General features: G+C 42.7%; 1 protein-coding gene across 2 annotated transcripts; it reads left to right on the forward strand.

Annotated features, from left to right (window-relative positions):
- Window positions 1-3,152: 3,152 nt before the first annotated feature.
- tbx5a (T-box transcription factor 5a) lies at window positions 3,153-18,018 on the forward strand. 2 transcript variants are annotated; one of them, XM_019867981.1, is made up of 9 exons: window positions 3,153-3,516; window positions 3,839-4,000; window positions 4,438-4,532; window positions 5,137-5,256; window positions 5,948-6,095; window positions 13,347-13,499; window positions 15,134-15,225; window positions 16,788-17,020; window positions 17,221-18,018. In XM_019867981.1, exons 2-9 carry the CDS (start codon window positions 3,854-3,856, stop codon window positions 17,820-17,822), a joined length of 1,590 nt encoding a protein of 529 aa, XP_019723540.1. In that variant the 5' UTR covers window positions 3,153-3,516; window positions 3,839-3,853; the 3' UTR covers window positions 17,823-18,018. The 2 variants fall into 2 exon arrangements, with proteins under 2 accessions (XP_019723540.1, XP_019723541.1); XM_019867982.1 differs by lacking the exon at window positions 3,153-3,516 and having other exon boundaries at window positions 3,828-4,000.
- The last annotated feature ends 688 nt before the right edge of the window (window positions 18,019-18,706 follow it).

Raw genomic sequence — 18,706 nt, forward strand, 5'->3', positions numbered from 1 at the left:
GGCCGGGCGCCCCCCCCCCACCTCCCCGAGCCAAAAAGTTCCTCCAAGCTGCCTGTAGACACACGTCAGAGCACAACCAAGGAGGTAAGGAGCACCTATTTCACACCCAATGTGCACACGTGAGCGCGCGCGTGTGTGGCATTTAAATAAGAAAAAAAAAAAAAAGAACAGCGAAGCCAATTTTTGTAATACAGTCACATCATATTATATCCATTTTTTTATACTGGTTAGTAAATGCGGTTTGTTTGTTTTTTTAGTGTGTGTGTTGCATTTAAACCACAAGATCACTGACGTGTTAATGACACGTCGTACTTTATATGTGGATTAATTATTGCTTTCATGAACTTGTGAAATGTAACGCTTGCAGTGAGAGGTCAGCATGCAGCACGTGTTGGCCCTTTCCTGAGGTGCGTTCGATTTTTTTTTTCTTCAATTTTGGACCGAATGCTAATTATTCGCCTGCAGCGGTCGTTCACACAGATTGTGCGTTATTGTGACATTGACTGAGAACGAGGAAGGTTTTGTGCACTTGAAGGTGCGTGCACAAACTCCAAAAAGCTTCGCACGTTTTTTTTTTTTTTCATTTCCAGGTCATTTTTTGAATGTAGGGACGTGATGTGAATTTGTATCAAATGCGTTTGAGGTAAGATGATTTTGGCCAAATGCTTTTTGGGCTTAACCTCCACTATTTTTTTTTTTTCATTGAGATATCCTAAATGTGAGCGCGTGCGTGCGGACTGAGAGTTGCGCGCCCACGTGTCACGTGACGTGGAACTGCGCTGTTAAATGGCTAAAAATAACACAAACTACGCTGAATTCGATTATTTAATTCATACTAAACGTGCAGGGATTTCTTTTTTTCATTTTCATGTGGATTTTCAAACGAAAGGTAAACAAAGACTGACATCGTTAACATGACAACAATTCCTGTTTATTCATGAATATTTTGGGGAATGAATAAGATTTGTGCTGCAAAGTTGTGCTCTTAGAATGACTGCATTGGCGTCAGACTTACTGAATTGCGAAAGAAAAAGTTTGCATTTGGATGGGCTACTTGAAGTTTACTGTATTACACTGTATTTTTTTTCTGACCCAAAAAAAGTCAACTAACAACTGTTGCAACACGTTTTAGTGGAACGAGTTCGTAATTGTTTGATGCTTGTTTCGGTGCCTTTCGCACACACTACAAAATAAAACTTTTTGGACGTATTACAACACATCACGTCGCGGTATACCAACCCCCCCCCCACCCCCCTAAATAAAGAAAATTTGGATCAGGAATGAATTTGCGTACACTCAAATATTTTTTTTGCACAAAATTGCGCGTTCAGAACAACACGGGACAATCTGAATTGCGCACTAACTGCCGGTGGTATTGAACGTCTGCTTTTTAAGGCAACCATTTTTTTTTTGCTAAAACTTAAGAAGCATGCAACCGAAATATTGAACTATTACAAAAAATCCTTCGTACAGTAAGGGAATGTTGAGTGGATCATGACTCAAGCTATCACATCAAGCACAACCACTTGCAAGACTGTTAAATTAGACACCATTTTTCAAAGAACTTTTGAAATCAAATTTATTAATGGTGTGGAAACGGTGTTTGTGCGTGTGTGTGGGGGGGGAGGCAGTTTTAAAGTTTTTCCTTCATTTGCTTTTTAAAATGGAAGTGGAGTCATTGGGATGTTTTTTAGGATCAAGTTGTAAAAAAAAAGTGATGTCACCATTTTTTGGATGTGGATGCAAGACACGTGCGCACGCGCACACATAAACTCACACCCACACACACACACACACACACACACACACACACACACACACACACACACACAAGGCACACGGATTCCTGGAAGTATACTTCAGCACGCTGGCGCGATTTAACACAGTTAAAAGGCGCCCGGAATTTCAATTTAGAACCGGTCTAAGGCCTTTTAACCACCTTACATAGAAAATGTAGTTAAGTCTGCATGTACAAAAAAAAAAAAAAAAAACGGGTCCAATTTGGCGCCAATTTGTGGGTGTGCAGTGCCCGCATGACATCCGGCCAAGGGTTCAAAATGTTAGGTGAGTGTGTGTGTGTCACTGACCATAACAGTAGGTAGACTTGAATATCAAAAATGAAAACCCACACATGCTGCGAATAAATATACAGTATTAGTAAATTATAGTGTCATTGGACTGGAAGATAGTGTCCGTAATAGAGTGTGGGGGTGAGGCGTTTATCATGGTCCAAATACATCTTCAATGTGTTATTAGTCAAGATGAGGCGGGGCTTTTTTTTTTTTTTTGCAAGACGATTATTGAGCGCACTGCAACTTTCTCTGCAGAGGTCACGGAGGTGCAGCTTGAAAAAGTCAACTACAGGTATAGTCTATTTAAGGCAAGGCATTTATTTGCCCAAGTGTATAATTAATTGGCGCACGTCATGTTCTTTATTTGCCCATCACAAAGTCATTGTTATAAGTGGTACACATACATTTTAAATGAGGTATTTAGTGTGCACTCCATCAATTTCAATGATGGCCACCATTTCAGGAAATACGGTACTGGTATTGATAATCTATCCGCCAGCATTTAATAGCAGTCAGGCATTCATTTGGGTCCTAATACATTTTGAATTCATCTAATTGTCAATTTGTGGTGGGGCTTTTATTCGGAATGTGAGACCATAACCAACTGGCACGCTGCATTTATTTCATTTCCACTACTTGCGGAAATATGGTATCCATCCATTCAGTGTTTTTTTTATGAGGGGTACGGCTCCACATTTTAAACGAGCAAGTTGAGTTTGTGCCTTCATTTCCTCCAAGGGGACGACGATTAACTGGCCCACTGGATGTTTTTCAGCGGAGACAAGATTTGAGGAAATGTATCTATCTATCTACCTCCCTATCTATCCATCCTCGCACCCTCATACCCTACCCAGTCGCCCCCCCATCCTTTTTTGAACCCTCCCCACAAGTAGATGCAACTTCCGCTTCGCACGCTTGCCCATTGATGCTCATTGGATATTTAGGTGGGGGGGAGAGAGAGAGAGAGAGAGAGAGAGAGAGAGAGAGAGAGAGAGAGAGAGAGAGAGAGAGAGAGGGGAGGAGGAGAAGGTCAAGTGACACAGAGTAGAGAAAAGAAGGAGGTGGCCGACCTGCTCTCCGGGGACCGAAGCCCAACACAGCCAATGCTCGACGCAAGCAGCCGCCGCGGCTCACTCGAGCGCCGCCAGCCCTAAAATGAGTCGTCAGCACCTCCGCCGCTTCCAGGCACCGCCGCCGGGTTGCTCCTGGTAGCCGACGCCGAGCCGCCAAGCCCCGTCGCCGGACACGAACTGCGCCGGGAGTCGCTGTCTGTCAGGAGCTCCGTATCTATGCGAACAAAAGAGGAATCCGTGGAGATACCGAGCCTCGGATGGATTATTTGAATTTGTTTGTTTGAGGAAGAAAAAACTACTCTCGGAACCGTCGTCCTGTTTTCTTTTTGTTTTTCTATCCCGAACACCCCCCCTCTTTCTCTTTGGTTGGGGTAAGATAAACCAGATCAGTACAGCGTCATCTTCTCGGTGTGTTCTGTGGAAATAATTCTACAGTTGTTCATTTTTAAGATCGCGATACCACAAATCTGCCCGCGAAACGTAAAAACATGTTGAGCTAAAAAAGACTCCGCAGATGTCACGTGTGGACCGTTACGTGCCACACGTCAACAGCTACTTCGTTTTGTAGGTTAAATTCCATAACTTGCTACATGTTTTCATCAACTTTTGAAAGATGTTCGTACTTTGGAAAAGTCCAAAAGGGTGCTCCTCAGTTGATGTCTTTATTTTTTGTTATGTGGTGGGCTCTTGCAGTCCTGAGATCCAGTCATGGCCGACCCAGAAGAGACTTTCGCCTTGCAAGCCTCTCCCGGCGCTGGGTCCGATTCGAGGGAGGTTCCGAGCGAGGCCAAAGCCGAGAAGCCCAACGGGACGTCCGGCAAGTCGCCGTCCTCGCAAACCACCTACATCCAGCAGGTCAGTTATGCAGCACTACTCTATCGGGTCAAATGTAAAATTAATTTATATATATATATATCCCCCAAAAAACTATGAGTATTTTGACCACTAATTTTATTTCTGCAAATAAATACTTTAAATGGCAATATTGGAAATGTAGGAGTTATTATCAGTTGTTTAAAACGAACAATTGTATCTGCTAATAAAAAGCAAAATCGGAGAAACTGATACTTTAAGTTTCTTCATCCCCCCCCCACCCCCACAGCGCTATATATTGAAAAAAAATCTATTGAACTTGTTTTTAAAAAAAAAACTGACATAAGTACAATAACTTATCTCAGGAAAGACTGTATTGACTTTTTCATTTCACAAGTACCCCTGCCCCTCGCCGAATAAAGCACGCCAAATATGTTTCTTTTTTTGTTTTGTTTTGTTTTGTTTTTCTTTTGCTGCAGGGTATGGAGGGCATAAAAGTGTACCTGCACGAGAGGGAACTGTGGGTGAAGTTCCACGAGGTGGGCACCGAGATGATCATCACTAAAGCCGGCAGGTGAGATGACCCACGCACTCACGGGCCACTTTATTAGGAACCCCCGAATCGATTGCTTTTTATCTGGTGCGTCGTCACAGCGATTGCAGCACATGCGTCACACGGGAGGGCAAAATATTAGAAACACCTCTGGTGCTAACTAGAACCCCGCGCATCGGAACGACAATGTGTATTTTTGTGTGTGTGTGTGTGTGTGTGTGTGTGTGTGTGTGTGTGTGTGTGTGTGTGTGTGTGTGTATATGAACACGCGATCCAGAAAAGTAGCGACCAGGAATATCGATAATGTACAGTTTGTATTCATTTAAAATAATCTCACGTGGAACGTCGTCTTTGTGGAGCGCATTTTGTACACGTGACAGTGTTGTTGCATTTTAAAACTTTCAAAGGAACTTGCGGAAGGTGTGTGTTGATGGTGACGATGGTGGTGATGATGATGATGATGATGACACATTTTGTATCGGTGAGACTGAACCGTTACTCACAAGCCCTTTTTATCCTTAACGAACACGTTGGTGCGATGTGGTGTTCATTCACGTTGCGAAGTTTTGGCAGTGAAATATTTAGGGACATAAATGATTATTTTTTTTTTTTTGCACCTTTGTAGGCGAATGTTCCCCAGCTTTAAAGTGAAAGTCACCGGCCTGAACCCCAAAACGAAATATATCCTGCTGATGGATGTCGTGCCCGCAGATGATCATCGATATAAGTTTGCTGATAATAAATGGTATGTGAAGTTAAAAAATAAAAATAAAAACAAATATATATAGATATATATATAAAATTAGGACAAACTGTGCGAAAGTTATGTTATACGTCTTCAGAAAACATGTTCGTCGATTTTGACATGACGCTTAAATATATACAAACACACACACACTGCCATTTAAAATGCCAGGGTTAACTTTAAATGTCCTTATTTTTATTTAAACAATAAGAATATTTTAATGCTATCCAAGTTGGAACAATTGTTTTGTTTTGTTTTGCTTTTAGAAAAAAACAAATAAGGACGTTTCTAGGGGACTCATAAAATTTTCTACAGCAGTTTCTAAACTTCCGTCGTGTTGGGTTAGTGGACGCCCTTTAAAAAAAACAACAGAACGCCTGTCAATATTGTGGCCAAAACACATGCAAAACAAATTTATTTATTTGTTTCTTTATCGTTTTTGTTATTATTCTTCTTATTCTCACGGTTTCTTGGTCTAACAATCTGGCTACACTATAAAATAATATTCATTTGTGTTTTCTTACTTGGCGAACTCTCGATCCACCGGCGTTGTTTTGCCTTTGCGTGTCACGCGTAATTGCGCGTGCATGGCTGCTTTTAAATCTCAGTTTAGGACTCTTATTCGATGGATCATTTTTTTTCTCTTACTTATGCAATAACGATCCGCGTAACTGCGTGCGCGACCCTCCAGGTCGGTGACCGGCAAGGCCGAGCCCGCCATGCCCGGGAGGCTGTACGTGCACCCGGACTCTCCGGCCACGGGTGCCCACTGGATGCGGCAGCTGGTCTCGTTCCAGAAACTCAAGCTGACCAACAACCACCTGGACCCGTTCGGACACGTAGGTGCCTAGGCCTGTCTCCTAAATCTCTGCGCCTGCGCAATGTTGCTCAGAGGGCACTTTTCAAAATGCTGACCAAGATTCATGCCTCTGGGAAGATTTTCAAACCAGCTCACATTGATACGTGATGGCACAAAAATGCATATCCGAGGTCTCAGATTTTCCCCAAATAGAAAAAAAACTGTATACAAAGTTATAAAATGGAATTGTGATGCTAGCGTGCAATTCTAAATTGAAGCTAAAACTTGCCATGAATACGATTTCTAACAACCGCAAAAGAACCCAAAATACAATGTGGCATTAAAGAAGTTTTTTTTTTTTTTTTTTTTTTTAACAGCACGGAGATATGGCGCGAGATATAAAATATTGCTCAAGGAAGATACTTGCATTTTTGAAATGGGAAAGTGCAGTATATTTTCAAACCTTGCTTATATAGGCAACACACACTTCACAACTCTTTTTTTTTTCGGGGGGGGGGGTCGTTGCTGGATTTGCATTGCAAATTTTTCTTCATGGCTTCCTATACCACCAGACACTTAATGATAAAAAAAAATCTAACTACATTGACCGTGTTTATATTCGCAGTATTTCACTTTCTCAACAAAAGACTGACTTTCATTTGAAATATCTAAAATGTATGGCAGAATGATTTTACGGACGTGATGCGTTTCTGCTTGAAAAAAAAAAGCAGCTAAAAACAAATCTTTTTCCAACACTGCTAAAAAAAAACAAATCTGTCATATGGGGGCTGAAACATCAATTTAAGATGGAACAACTTTAAAATGTAAATGATCCCCTTTTATTTCTTCGTTGTGAAATGCAGGAAAGCCAATTTGCACAAAGCAAAACTATTTGAATTGCACAACTTTGAAATTTGATCCAAGTTTGCGTTGCCTTGAAATGTTGAGTTCACCCATTTTTTTAACACTGTTGCGTGAACAGTTTGCAATGTAGCCACGGCGAATGAAACTTTTGAAAGGGAAATTTTTGAGTCCTGATTCACATTCTCAATACAGATGACTTCATTTTTGTCATGCGCACTTTTCCCATGTTCAACTAATTAGCAATTGAGGAAATTCTCGTGCACCAAATGTCGGCCCTTAAATGGGAAGTCCACGTGCATGAGAAAAAGGAAACCTTTTTTTTTTTTTTTTAACTAAAGTGGGCCTCTTAGCCATTTCCTACAAAACTCATTATTTCACAATACCCCGCCCCTAAACATCTGCGCACACACACACACACACACACACACACACACACACACACTCCATCAATGCGTCTCCATGCTAATAAGAGACTTGTTGGCTGCAGTTTGCCATCCACCGTTGATGTTTTGTAGCAACTATTAGCTCACAGTCATGAAAGTAACGAGGCAGCTCTGTCGGATCATAGGTGCATGCTTTCTATTGACTTTGTAGTCAAGCCAGAATGAGCTCACGCTCGTAGATTTGATCACCAGGAGGAGCCAAAACGGACACGTTGTTCCAAAACGCGCAATTAGCATAAGAGATACGTTGCAAAAAAAACTTTGGATGGCATCGTGAGGTTTCTTCCAGTACCAAATTTTCATGGGCGGGCCATTGCGGGTACCCAAAAGAATCACGGAACAAAATAAACATTTTCGATGTACAATGCATTTTTTTTTGTTTACTTGTCAAGTACTGTGCATTTTCACTGAATCATTATAAAAGTTCACATTTTTATGGTGCATTCATTGTACATTTTTGGAATAAGTAGTCATTGACAAATGAAAAAAAATGATAAGACAATGACTGGACATAAGTGGTATGCTCAAGAATCACTGAAAGGGTTAAAAATAACATTTACAACATATAAAACATTTAATACAGCCAAACACAGTGGAATGAAGAAATAATAGAATCAACTTGTTTTAAAAATACAGTACAGTATTTTTTTTTGGGGGGGGGGGTCATAAGTACAGTTCAGTTGTATTTAACTTAAGTACAGTACAATACAATCACATTTAATATTTAGGAACTGTTTGTAATTATTTTTTGTGGTTAATTGAATGATGATTGAAGCACACTTTTCTTTTTATTTATCCAAACTGTTAATGTTTAAACTTTGTAGAATGCTACAATGGCTAACAACGTTAAATACCGATCGCTGAAAAGTTAACTTCTTTGAGACAACTACAAAAATTGTTTTCTGGCAGAATGCTACTTGTCGAGATGAAATCCGCCAATCGCAAAAACCTGTGTTTGCATTTTGGCCATCGAGAGACATATATATATATATATTTTTTTTTTTTGTAAACAAATAAAAGCTCTGCTTTGCTTTTGATGAACGCTTAGGCCTACTGTGCTACTGTATTTTTAATATTGGTCATGATATTGGCAATTGGCATTGGGAGAGCACAGCATTTTTGGAGGTGGTACTCGGTGTAAAAAGTTTGAGCAGCACTATAATAGACATTCCGTATACAAGTGAGCTGCCACGCATCCAAGTCACACCTAGTTAGGCCGGGAGGGCCCAGCTGGCCAAATGAAACCCGAGCTTGGATGGAATGTGAGTGCTGTTGTAAATTTTTGGTTGGACTGTTTTTTGGGGGGGATCGGTTGCAGCGTATGCATGCATGCATGCATGCTGGCCTGCCTTATGGTTTTGTCTTTAGTGCCCGTGGGAATCATAAATGACTCGCCGCGTGGTCGCGGGCCAGAACTTTGGTTCCACAGGTTGTGTTGGTGCAGCTGCATGGAATAAATTGGCAGCTACCAATTAGGATGAGCCCGAGGCGGGAATTGCAACAGGGCGAGCGGCACCGAGCGCAGGGCCTCCATTGAGGATTATTTGGATCGCCGCAAGGAAACAATGAAGCTTAAGGTCTTAAGCCAATGAGTCGCCCAAGTGCTGAGTTGCAAGGAGAAAAGATTTGATCGGTTGGATGCAAGGCCAGGGCAAAGGTTTTTAGTTTTCCCCGTGTATTCCTACGGAAATACACAAACATGCACATTGACATTTAATTATTGAATTATTGATGTCAATATTTTTTAATTCGTGAGACTATCTTGAAATATCAGTGTTTGCTTTCATCAGTTTGTCATTGCAGTCAACGTGGCCAGTCTGGAAATAACTTATTGGCTTTCTAAAAGTGGGAAAGTAAATATAAACTCAGATAAGGCAGTTGCACAAGTGCGCACACCCTCCTCCTGTACGAATAATGAACCACATTAGATACCACGTTAAGTGGGTGTTTGAACACACAGGCCACCAATTCAAAGTGCCTGTGAGGAAACCTGAATTAAAGTTCAGCTGTTCATCCCAAAACAAGTCATTGAAACAGAAGTGTGTGCATACAGTATTTGCATTCTTCTTTTTGAACACTGGTGTATCCGTTCCTTAAATTGTCTTCTGCACTCGTCTCACCATGCTTGGGGCACGCAGGAGATTTCGGACAGGATTTGGAGGCCTTTAACTGTGTTTAGATATGAGTGGCAGTGCGGAAAGAGCAATAGCAACGTCGGCCCCTGCCAAACCTTTCTAATCCCGGGGTTGGAGCTGGGACGTGGTGGGGGGCGGGGGTGGGGATTCTCTGATGTGGTCAGGACTTGAAAGCGAGAAGGGCCAAAAGTGATCACTCACTATCATTAACTATTATCATCGTGAGGCAGGGAAGAGGAGGGGGGCAGGGCTAGGAGTGGCTTGAGCTCGAGTTAGAACCCCACTGGGTGGTCCCACGGAAAACACCCCGACCACCGCCTCCACACCGGCTGGATATCGGGAAGCCGCAGCTAGTGGGCAGTGTTATTTTCCCGGGGTAAAATGTGCATTTAGGCAGTGACATTTTTAGCATCGTAAATCCATATTAGTGGGATGGTGGTTTTGTAGTGAATGGACATTGTACTGCTCCCGCTGACGGATGCGGACGGGCAACCGGGAGCAATGGAATACTGTGCATACGTATTGCTCGCATAGATTTGATCAATATGCGGACTGTCATAAACATGTCGCAATAATAATAATAAAGAATATTCCTGTCAATATGACTTAGTAGTTGCTGATTTATCTCCATGACCATAGTTGTATACACGAGTAGGAGAATTTTGGTATACAAGTCGGAAAGCTACATGTTATCAGCGAGGCAAAACTGCGCAAGTTGACATCTGGATGCCACTATACAGCCATTGAATGCTCAAACGGTTTGCCATAACAGATGACCCGCTTACGCGATCTATTCTTACCATGGACACGGCTGGTCCCCTCTTGTGCTTTGTTAGTGATGGTATTTTTGGCATTTTAATATGTATGCTGCACTTCTACATAAAACGTAACCTCAAACTCAAGCATTGTCCACACTGTATTATATTATATTTACTGTTGGAATATATATATATATTTTTTGTTACCCTACAGTAAGAAGAAGGCATAGCGAGTGTTTACATTGGACAGCGAAATTTACATGTGCTTGCATGGAGAGAGTGATTTTATGTGATTATGAGTTCAAGTAAAATGATGCTAAATATTTATGATAAACACCATCCGTCCGTTTTCAAATCCGATTCTCCTCACAAGGGTCGCGGGGTGTGCTGGAGCCTATCCCAGCCGTCTTTGAGCAGTGGGCGGGGGACACCCTGAACTGGTTGCTGCCAGCCAATCGCAGGGCACACAGAGATGAACAACCATTCACGCTCACACTAACACATAGGGAGAATTTAGAGTGTTCCAATGACCTGCAACACAAACCATAAAATAAATGCAAGCAGTTTTTTTACTTTCAAATTTTCTAAATGTAATTTTGTGTATTTTTATATTGAAAAATATTTTTTTAATTTATGGAAAAAAATTAATCAATTGTATTTTTTTAAATAAATCTTGTCATACCTGCAGATTGAAATATTTATGGATTTTCTTTCATGATTAAAATAAAATAAAAAATGAGAGGAAGGGGAACTGCAAATTACAAATGTTTCTTCCCACCCAAATTTGTAATTTGTTTTTTTGGTACTGCATTATCAAACGGCAATCAACTTAAAAACACCAAACCGCGGGGGGAGCGCCAGTACAAATGACGGCCTTTCAGGACATGCGACGGTCCGAGACCAAGCATCCACATCTCTCCATCCATCCAAAGTGAAATCCCAACTGCTGTTTAGTGGCCAGGGTCACTCACCACGTTCATGCAGCACGCAGGGCGCGGACACAAAAATGTCCCGTACAGATTCAGGCCTTTGCCAAAAGCTACTGTAGCATGAAATGCGATCAAGTTCAACTGGAAACTAATAATGGAGCACTATTGTATCCTTCTATGGCCTCCGCAGTTCACTCGGCCCCCAAAGAGAGCCTTGTGGGGGCATGCCGGAGGTCAGTGTGGCAGTGAAAGGCAGGTACAAAAACAACCCTTCAGATAACAGATAGGCCGGAATACCAAAGGTGGAAGGGGGAGGGGGAAAAAAACTGAACAACTGGCGGGGCGGGGCAAGCTCGTCTTTCCGCTTGAATCGAAAGATTTGCCGGGAAGAAATCAAAGAGGTTTCCTCAAAGGCCGTCGACGTTATGTGGCGCATTCCAATGAATGAATGGCGGCGCGGAAGAAAGTTCAAGTTCAAGCCGATTGGACGGCAAAGCGTGCGCGCACGCAGGCCCTCTGCGAGTTGTCACTTCGCACGTTAGAAGCGGCGTGCTGGTGGAAATCACTTTGGAGTTACATAAGGAAAGTTTTAGAGCAGGTTTGGCGGAATAGAGACAGAACGGCCGGTTCGGATCAGTTCAAAAACAACATGCAGCACAGGGCAAAATGCACATTGTGTTTTCTCGTCTTGGCACGAACGCAAATAAACAACAGATCCGGATTCAATCTGGTGCGCATGCGAACCACTTTTCATTTTGCAACACTCACAAAACTGAATTGATGGTTCGGCCACGTTTTCAAACATGGACAGATTGCAAAACATTTGGATTCGATTCGGTTTTCATCTCAAGATTCAGTGTGAATGCATGAGATGTGAAAACCAGTTTTATTTTGTGAAACTCGTAATACAAACATTTTTTTGCTCATTCGTATCCGATATCAAACAGCGAGAAGAGATTTGGATTGAATTCAGTTTCCGTCTGAACAGTCAGCGGGAAAAGGCCCAACCCATGTGGACTTTTTGAGGCCGCTGCTCATTCCGATATTTGCCATGGGGGCGGAGTTAAGGTGAAGCGACGTGGGGGTTGTGCGGGGCACTATTCATGCTAGGACCGCCCCTGCAAACTGCTATTGATGATGCTGAATGTCAAGCTGTGAAAACCATTCCAATTTGGTGATTTCCCTCCCCACTCTGCTCAAAAAATGGCGAAAAAGAATGTGACTAAGTTTTTTTTATTTTTTTATTGGGGTATTGAATCAGGAACCAAATCATTTTTGGAGCATGGGAAAAGGGATGCACATTTTCACATGATTTGGATGTAATAATAATTTCAGTCTTCAATATTGCGTGCATTCATTTTTATTGATGATGGGTCTTTGGAAACATTTGTCAAAGCGGACAATTCGGATTACATTTACTGTAGTGCAATTCAGACCAATTTGCACAATATGTGAGGTGGATCGTATCCATTTTTTAATTATGTCAGAATTTTCTTTCGCCAATTTTTACTTAATTATGAGTAAAAATATATATATTTTAATGAATATGTCCATTATTAATGTGCGTTCAAATATTTTCTATGGTGATTTTTAGCTCAAACACTGTTTGTGAATGTTGTGATCAAACTTGGATTGATTTGGGCTTCTACTGATTGCATAATTAATTATAACAAAAATATTACAATCGGGATACAATGTTTTTCTCTAAAGGGCTTTTCCTCCTCAAAAAAATGTCTTGCTTCAGCATGACAGGGAATTCAACATTCCATAATCAATCTGCATCTTCTAAAACAACTTTGACAAATTCTGATTCCGTTTTGCATGTCGTGGTTGATCTTCGATCCATTTTTCATGACTCAACTCCCAACTTGTGGCGCTGACCCACATTACTGGCTCAGCCTGGATGGAGCTCGAATTCCGATTTGATCACCTCATCTTATATCATATTTTTTATTATTTTTTTTTTTTGCCTTGTCCTTATGTAATAGCCTAAATATATGTCATGAGAAAAATTGCAGTAGACGCAAGCCGCAAACGTTTGCGAATCTTGTTTCTTATGTCAGGACCCCCCCCCCACACCCCCTAAGAAACAGCCAATCAAATTTTGTCTCTTTCTATATTGCGTCTATAGAAGTGTTTTTGTTTTTTTCCCCCCCACCCAGATCATCCTGAACTCGATGCACAAGTATCAGCCCAGGATCCACATCGTCAAGGCCGACGAGAACAACGGCTTCGGGTCCAAGAACACGGCATTCTGCACGCACGTCTTCCCCGAGACCGCCTTCATCGCCGTCACGTCCTACCAGAACCACAAGGTCACGCACTGGCTCTGCTGCCCCGCCCGAACTAAATTCGAATCCAATTCATGCGGATTCTATTGGATATATATATATTTATCTACCCAAATGTCTAAAACTACACCTCCTTAAGATTCGCTTTGAAAAGTCACTGACAAACGACTTTTAGAAAGAGACTTGGGGGAAGAAAATAAAACACCTCGAACGTTACTATTTCATAATTTATTTATTTTTATATTTTTAGGATGACTAGTCAGTGACAGATGAGGACAAATGTATTTTTTTTTAAAAAAGATTCAAGCTGTTAAAAAAAAAGTTGATTATCGGACGTAATTTGAGTAGCTCGTAACTGGCAGGTCACAAAACACACGAAACCAACAAGTTAACGAACGTTATTGATATTGCAGTTACAAATCAATAAATAATTACATATGTACCTAAATAGATAAAATACTTTCCCCCAAAGTTGCGGTTATTTTTTTTTAAAGATGACTCTGAAATCGAGTTTCTCGTTTTAATGAAAATGCGGACATTCATAAAAGAAAAATGCGTGAACAGAATACTGCTAAGAATAACATCCCGCACTCGAAAAACAAGGGTCAAAAATAACCCAAGTGGGCGATCTTTCTATGGTTATTCTGTTGAAAAAAAAAACACGTCGTTTTTCGTGCATTATTTTTGTGTTCGAAAGAAAAATATTTTAAATAACCACACATTTGAAATGATCGAATTCGCGTGCTGTTCGTTTGTTTCTTCATGTCGGTTTGCGTGCAGCCAGGCATGCAAACCGTGTGTCTGCCCTGCCCAAATACGTGCAAGAAAGACGAAATGTGTGTAAACAGCGTCTGTTTAAGATCATTTAAACACGTGGGCGTCGATGTTTTTACTTTTTTTTTGAGGGGGGGGGGGTGGCGAAGGAACGGCGAGGGCAAAAGCAGAGCAGATTTGGGGCTCGTAATGTCTCTGCAGCCAACCAGCAGCCTCCTTATTACTGGGAACGCGCAGGAAGCTGCGTTCTGGAGAAACCATTCATTATTCTCCAACCTGCTATTGGTGGGGGCTCAGATCGTAACCCCCAGGGCTAATTATTGGGGCTTTCCAGACCTGAAAAAAAAAAAAACGCATTCTGAAGGGCAGGCACTTGAGCACAACTGTCTAATAACCAAACAGGCCAACATCTGCCAGAGCACTAATAGTAAGAACAATGTTAATAATGTGCTGCAGGCCGCCATGTGTCCACTCCACCTGCTAATGAAAAGTGCTCAAAGACTCCCTTTCTGCTTGCACATGTCATTAAGCTGCTTATTTTGAAGAGACAGAAGGAGGAGAAAAAAAATAAATATATGTATGTAGTTTACTGTGAATTTCCTTCTGTCCCTTCAAAATAAGCAGCTTAATGACATGTGCAAGCAGAATGAGGTTTGTCTTGGCAGCCATCTGCAGAGTGCAGACAAACTTCCAGTTTGATCAGGACGAGGGAAAGCATTCAAGAAGAACCCATGCTTGACTTGAGAACTACTTTAGTAGTTTCGGAAATGATCTCCACCAATTCTGTGTGATCATATGACGTGTTACTTATTAAATTCCAAATTGTGCTTCAAGTGAGCATAAATCGCAGAGCTTTAACTGGCTTCTTTCCCTATTTTCTTTAGATAACGCAGCTTAAGATTGAGAACAATCCGTTTGCGAAAGGTTTTCGGGGAAGTGATGACATGGAACTGCACCGGATGTCCAGAATGCAAAGGTATGTGGGTGTTGGCTTGGCGCAAAAGCCACAACATTACCTGCACTATCCGATGCATTGTTTCCCCATCGGTTTATTGAGAAAAAACACAAAGCTCACGGTGCAGTCCAGAGCTTTGCCTTCATAAAGCCACTTTAGCTTAATGCTAGCAAACAATTCAAAATGCCATTGACGGGGTAATGAAGAGCATCATGTTGTGGCGTTACATCCCTTTTCAGAAGCAGATATCTGAACACTAACGTTGTGGCAACACAGGTCGACAGACAATACTGGAACAATATTCATAGGCATCTTTATCCTTTAGTACTGCATTCTCATGAGTCAGTTAGTTGTGAAACTCTTTGTGTACGGATTATGTGCAGTGAAGTGTAAATCGTAAAAAATGTGTGTATAATTAATGCCTATTCTAAATGTTTTTTTAAGCCAAACACAAATGCATTTCCAAGAAAAACAGTTGATGTTAGGAAAAATTAAAAAAAAAAAAAAAAAACATAAAAAATAGGTCAACACAAAATGTTGTCTCCAAAGCTTCACTGGCTCCGTGTTACGAAGCAATGTTCAATAGTTTGGGTGTACCTAATTTTATGGCCAGTGATGTGTTGACGCCGGCTTTGATTAATGAATGGCTTCCTCGCATGGCAAGTGTCAAATCAAAGCAATTAGACCGTGTCAGTGACAGACATCCGGCACGAGCCGGTTGCGAGTGTTAAGTAGCGGTGGCATTAGCGTCGCCCGCCTGAACGTAGACGACATTTTCCGTCCGCGCATGTGCGCACACGCACATAGTACACATCATTTACGTTTCGGAACGTACGTCAACATGCACATACTGTATGTATTACTCTCCCCACATGAGGGATGGAGTGCACACAAAACACATTTTCAAAGGACAAAATCTGGTATTGTAACTTAAGGGCCCCCTCACATACGCCCCATTCGACTCGCCATTCTTCCCATAACATTTAATAGAAGCCACAAGAATAAAAGATCCAAATTCAAGTCCGGCTCTGCAGAAAAGAGCGGCATGACTTCAGAGGATGGATTTCAACAATTTTCAGCCCAGTCGTCCAATCAAAATGCATGGAAATACCATTAATATGTTCCCGCCCAGCTAAAAACAAAGACTTTTTTTGTCATCTGTTTCTTCATAAGAGAACAAAATACTAACACGAGTCAATCGGACGTAAAGAATTCCACATTTTTGTGCACCCCGATTTCATGTTTCAATGCCCATTGACATTGCACTGCTCCTCCTGGTGTGTGGTCCTTTTTACACCAGGGGGCAGTATCACACTTACAAAACAAATACACGAAGACGGTCTCTTCGAAGATCAGTAACTTGCTATCATAATAATAATAATCATTTTACAGAGAGGGTTAAAAATATATGGCCGTGAGTATCGTTTTCACAAATGTGACGGTCAGCGCAACAGTAGCGTCGATGCTAGCTGTGTTAGCCTGTGAAAAAGCTTCATGTGATATAGGAATGCTGATTCAAAGCATTCTACTTCAAAGTCTCACATTCTACATTTTCAACATTTTTTTTTCGTGTGCACGCGTAGCACTAAGGATTACCCGGTGGTCCCTCGCAGCACGGTGCGCCAACGAGTGAGCTCCAGCCAGAGTCCGTTCAGCGGGGACGTCCAAGGTTTGGCCACCCCGAGCACCCTGAGCTCCCAGTACTCCCAGTGCGAGAACGGCGTGACGAGTACCTCGCAGGACTTGCTGCCCCAGTCGGGCTCCTATCCCCTCCCCCATGAGCACGGCCAGGAGTACCACTGCATCAAGAGGAAAGGTTGGCCACCGCAACTGAAGTACATGTTATTTATTTTCAGAATAAGATGACATTACGACGTAGAACTAATACGGGATTTTCTACCGACTGACAATACACTCCGCCCTGAATCTTATGAGTCCCATGAGACATCATTTTAGTCCAAAGGTCACTGGGTCATGACTTGACTGTATTTTTCTGTATTTATTTTGCAATTCCAGCAGCAGCAGAGGACGACTGCCACTCGGGCGAGCACAGCTACAAGAAAGCCTATTTGGAGAGCTCCTCCAGCGAGGACGACCATTACTACCGGTCGGTGGGCTACGCGCAAAGCTTGGGCTTGGCCGCCGGGCCCTACCGCAGCGAGTCCAGCCAGCGGCAGGCCTGCATGTACGCCGGCGGCGCATCGCAAGGTGCCGAGGCCGTTCCCAGCTTGGAGGACATCAGCTGCAACACCTGGGCTGGCGTCTCGCCCTACGGGAGCTGCTCGGTGGCCACCATGCAGCCCATGGAGCGACTGCCCTATCAGCACTTCTCGGCTCACTTCACGTCCGGCTCTCTGGTGTCCAGACTCGGCGGGGTGGGGAGCCACTCCTCGCCCCAGCTGTCCGACGGTCACCACGCTGCCATGTACCAGAGCTCGGTGACGCACCAGACTCTGGGTCGCCAGTGCAGCCCCGGCGCAGGGATCCAGTCGCCGACCGCCGGCCTCCAGGGCAACGAGTACCTCTACACGCATGGCATACCGCGCACGCTATCGCCTCACCAGTATCACGCCGTTCATAGTGTCAGCATCATGCCGGAGTGGAACGACAACAGCTAGGGGAGCTCTTCGGGGTTGTCGAAGACAAAATCTTCAGATCCGTTTATATTTATATTTTTACTGCATATGCTTTCAGCGACACCAGTGAGATGTCGGCGAACGGGCAGCAGACTTGCAGTTGCGTCCTCCGCACTTATAAGTGGCATGAACATGAGATATGTGTGGCTTGAACGCACACAAAGACTGCACACACACACACACACACACACACACACACACACACACACACACACACACACACACACACACACACACACACACACAAAAAAAGACATAACTAGAGAAAAGAAGAAAAAAAAAAGACTCAAGGGGATGGTGCCCGGTTGAAAGGTGCGTTGTACAAACGGCCATTTGGATTCATGTCCCGATTTTGTCAAACGGACTTTTCCCTTCTGGTGTCGCGTGATCCCTGGTTCTGAAGTTATCGTCGCCACCAACAAAGTTCAGAAGCATACGATGGACTTTCAAGTGACCTGATTTGGGTTTTGGGCCTACGTTTCGTTTATCTCTTGCATCCGTCCATCTACCTGTCGTCAATTACGAAGCCCGTTGGAAAAACAACAATTTGCAGCCACATTCAATCATTCGTGGACTATGAGAGAAGAATGGAGAACGGATGGGGAGAGTTGTCAAAACGTCATCAAATACTTGTGTGGGCCACAACTATATTTCAGTCCAAGGGTTCTATTTTCGCGCCGAGCGCAAAGCGCAGTCTCACTGTGAGCGTTGACGCAGTTTTCTTTTTTTTTTTGTTACTTCGCTGGACTTTGCACAGGTAGAATCGGGCATCACGAGGTTTTTGTGCCTATGTGCAGCGATGCGGGATGGAAGTAGTCTTTTACCATCCATTCCTAGCGGCATACCTCATTTGCATCACAATCAGG

This window comes from Hippocampus comes, unplaced genomic scaffold (assembly GCF_001891065.2).
Source record: "Hippocampus comes isolate QL1 unplaced genomic scaffold, H_comes_QL1_v1.1 scaffold19, whole genome shotgun sequence".
Lineage (NCBI taxonomy): Eukaryota > Metazoa > Chordata > Actinopteri > Syngnathiformes > Syngnathidae > Hippocampus > Hippocampus comes.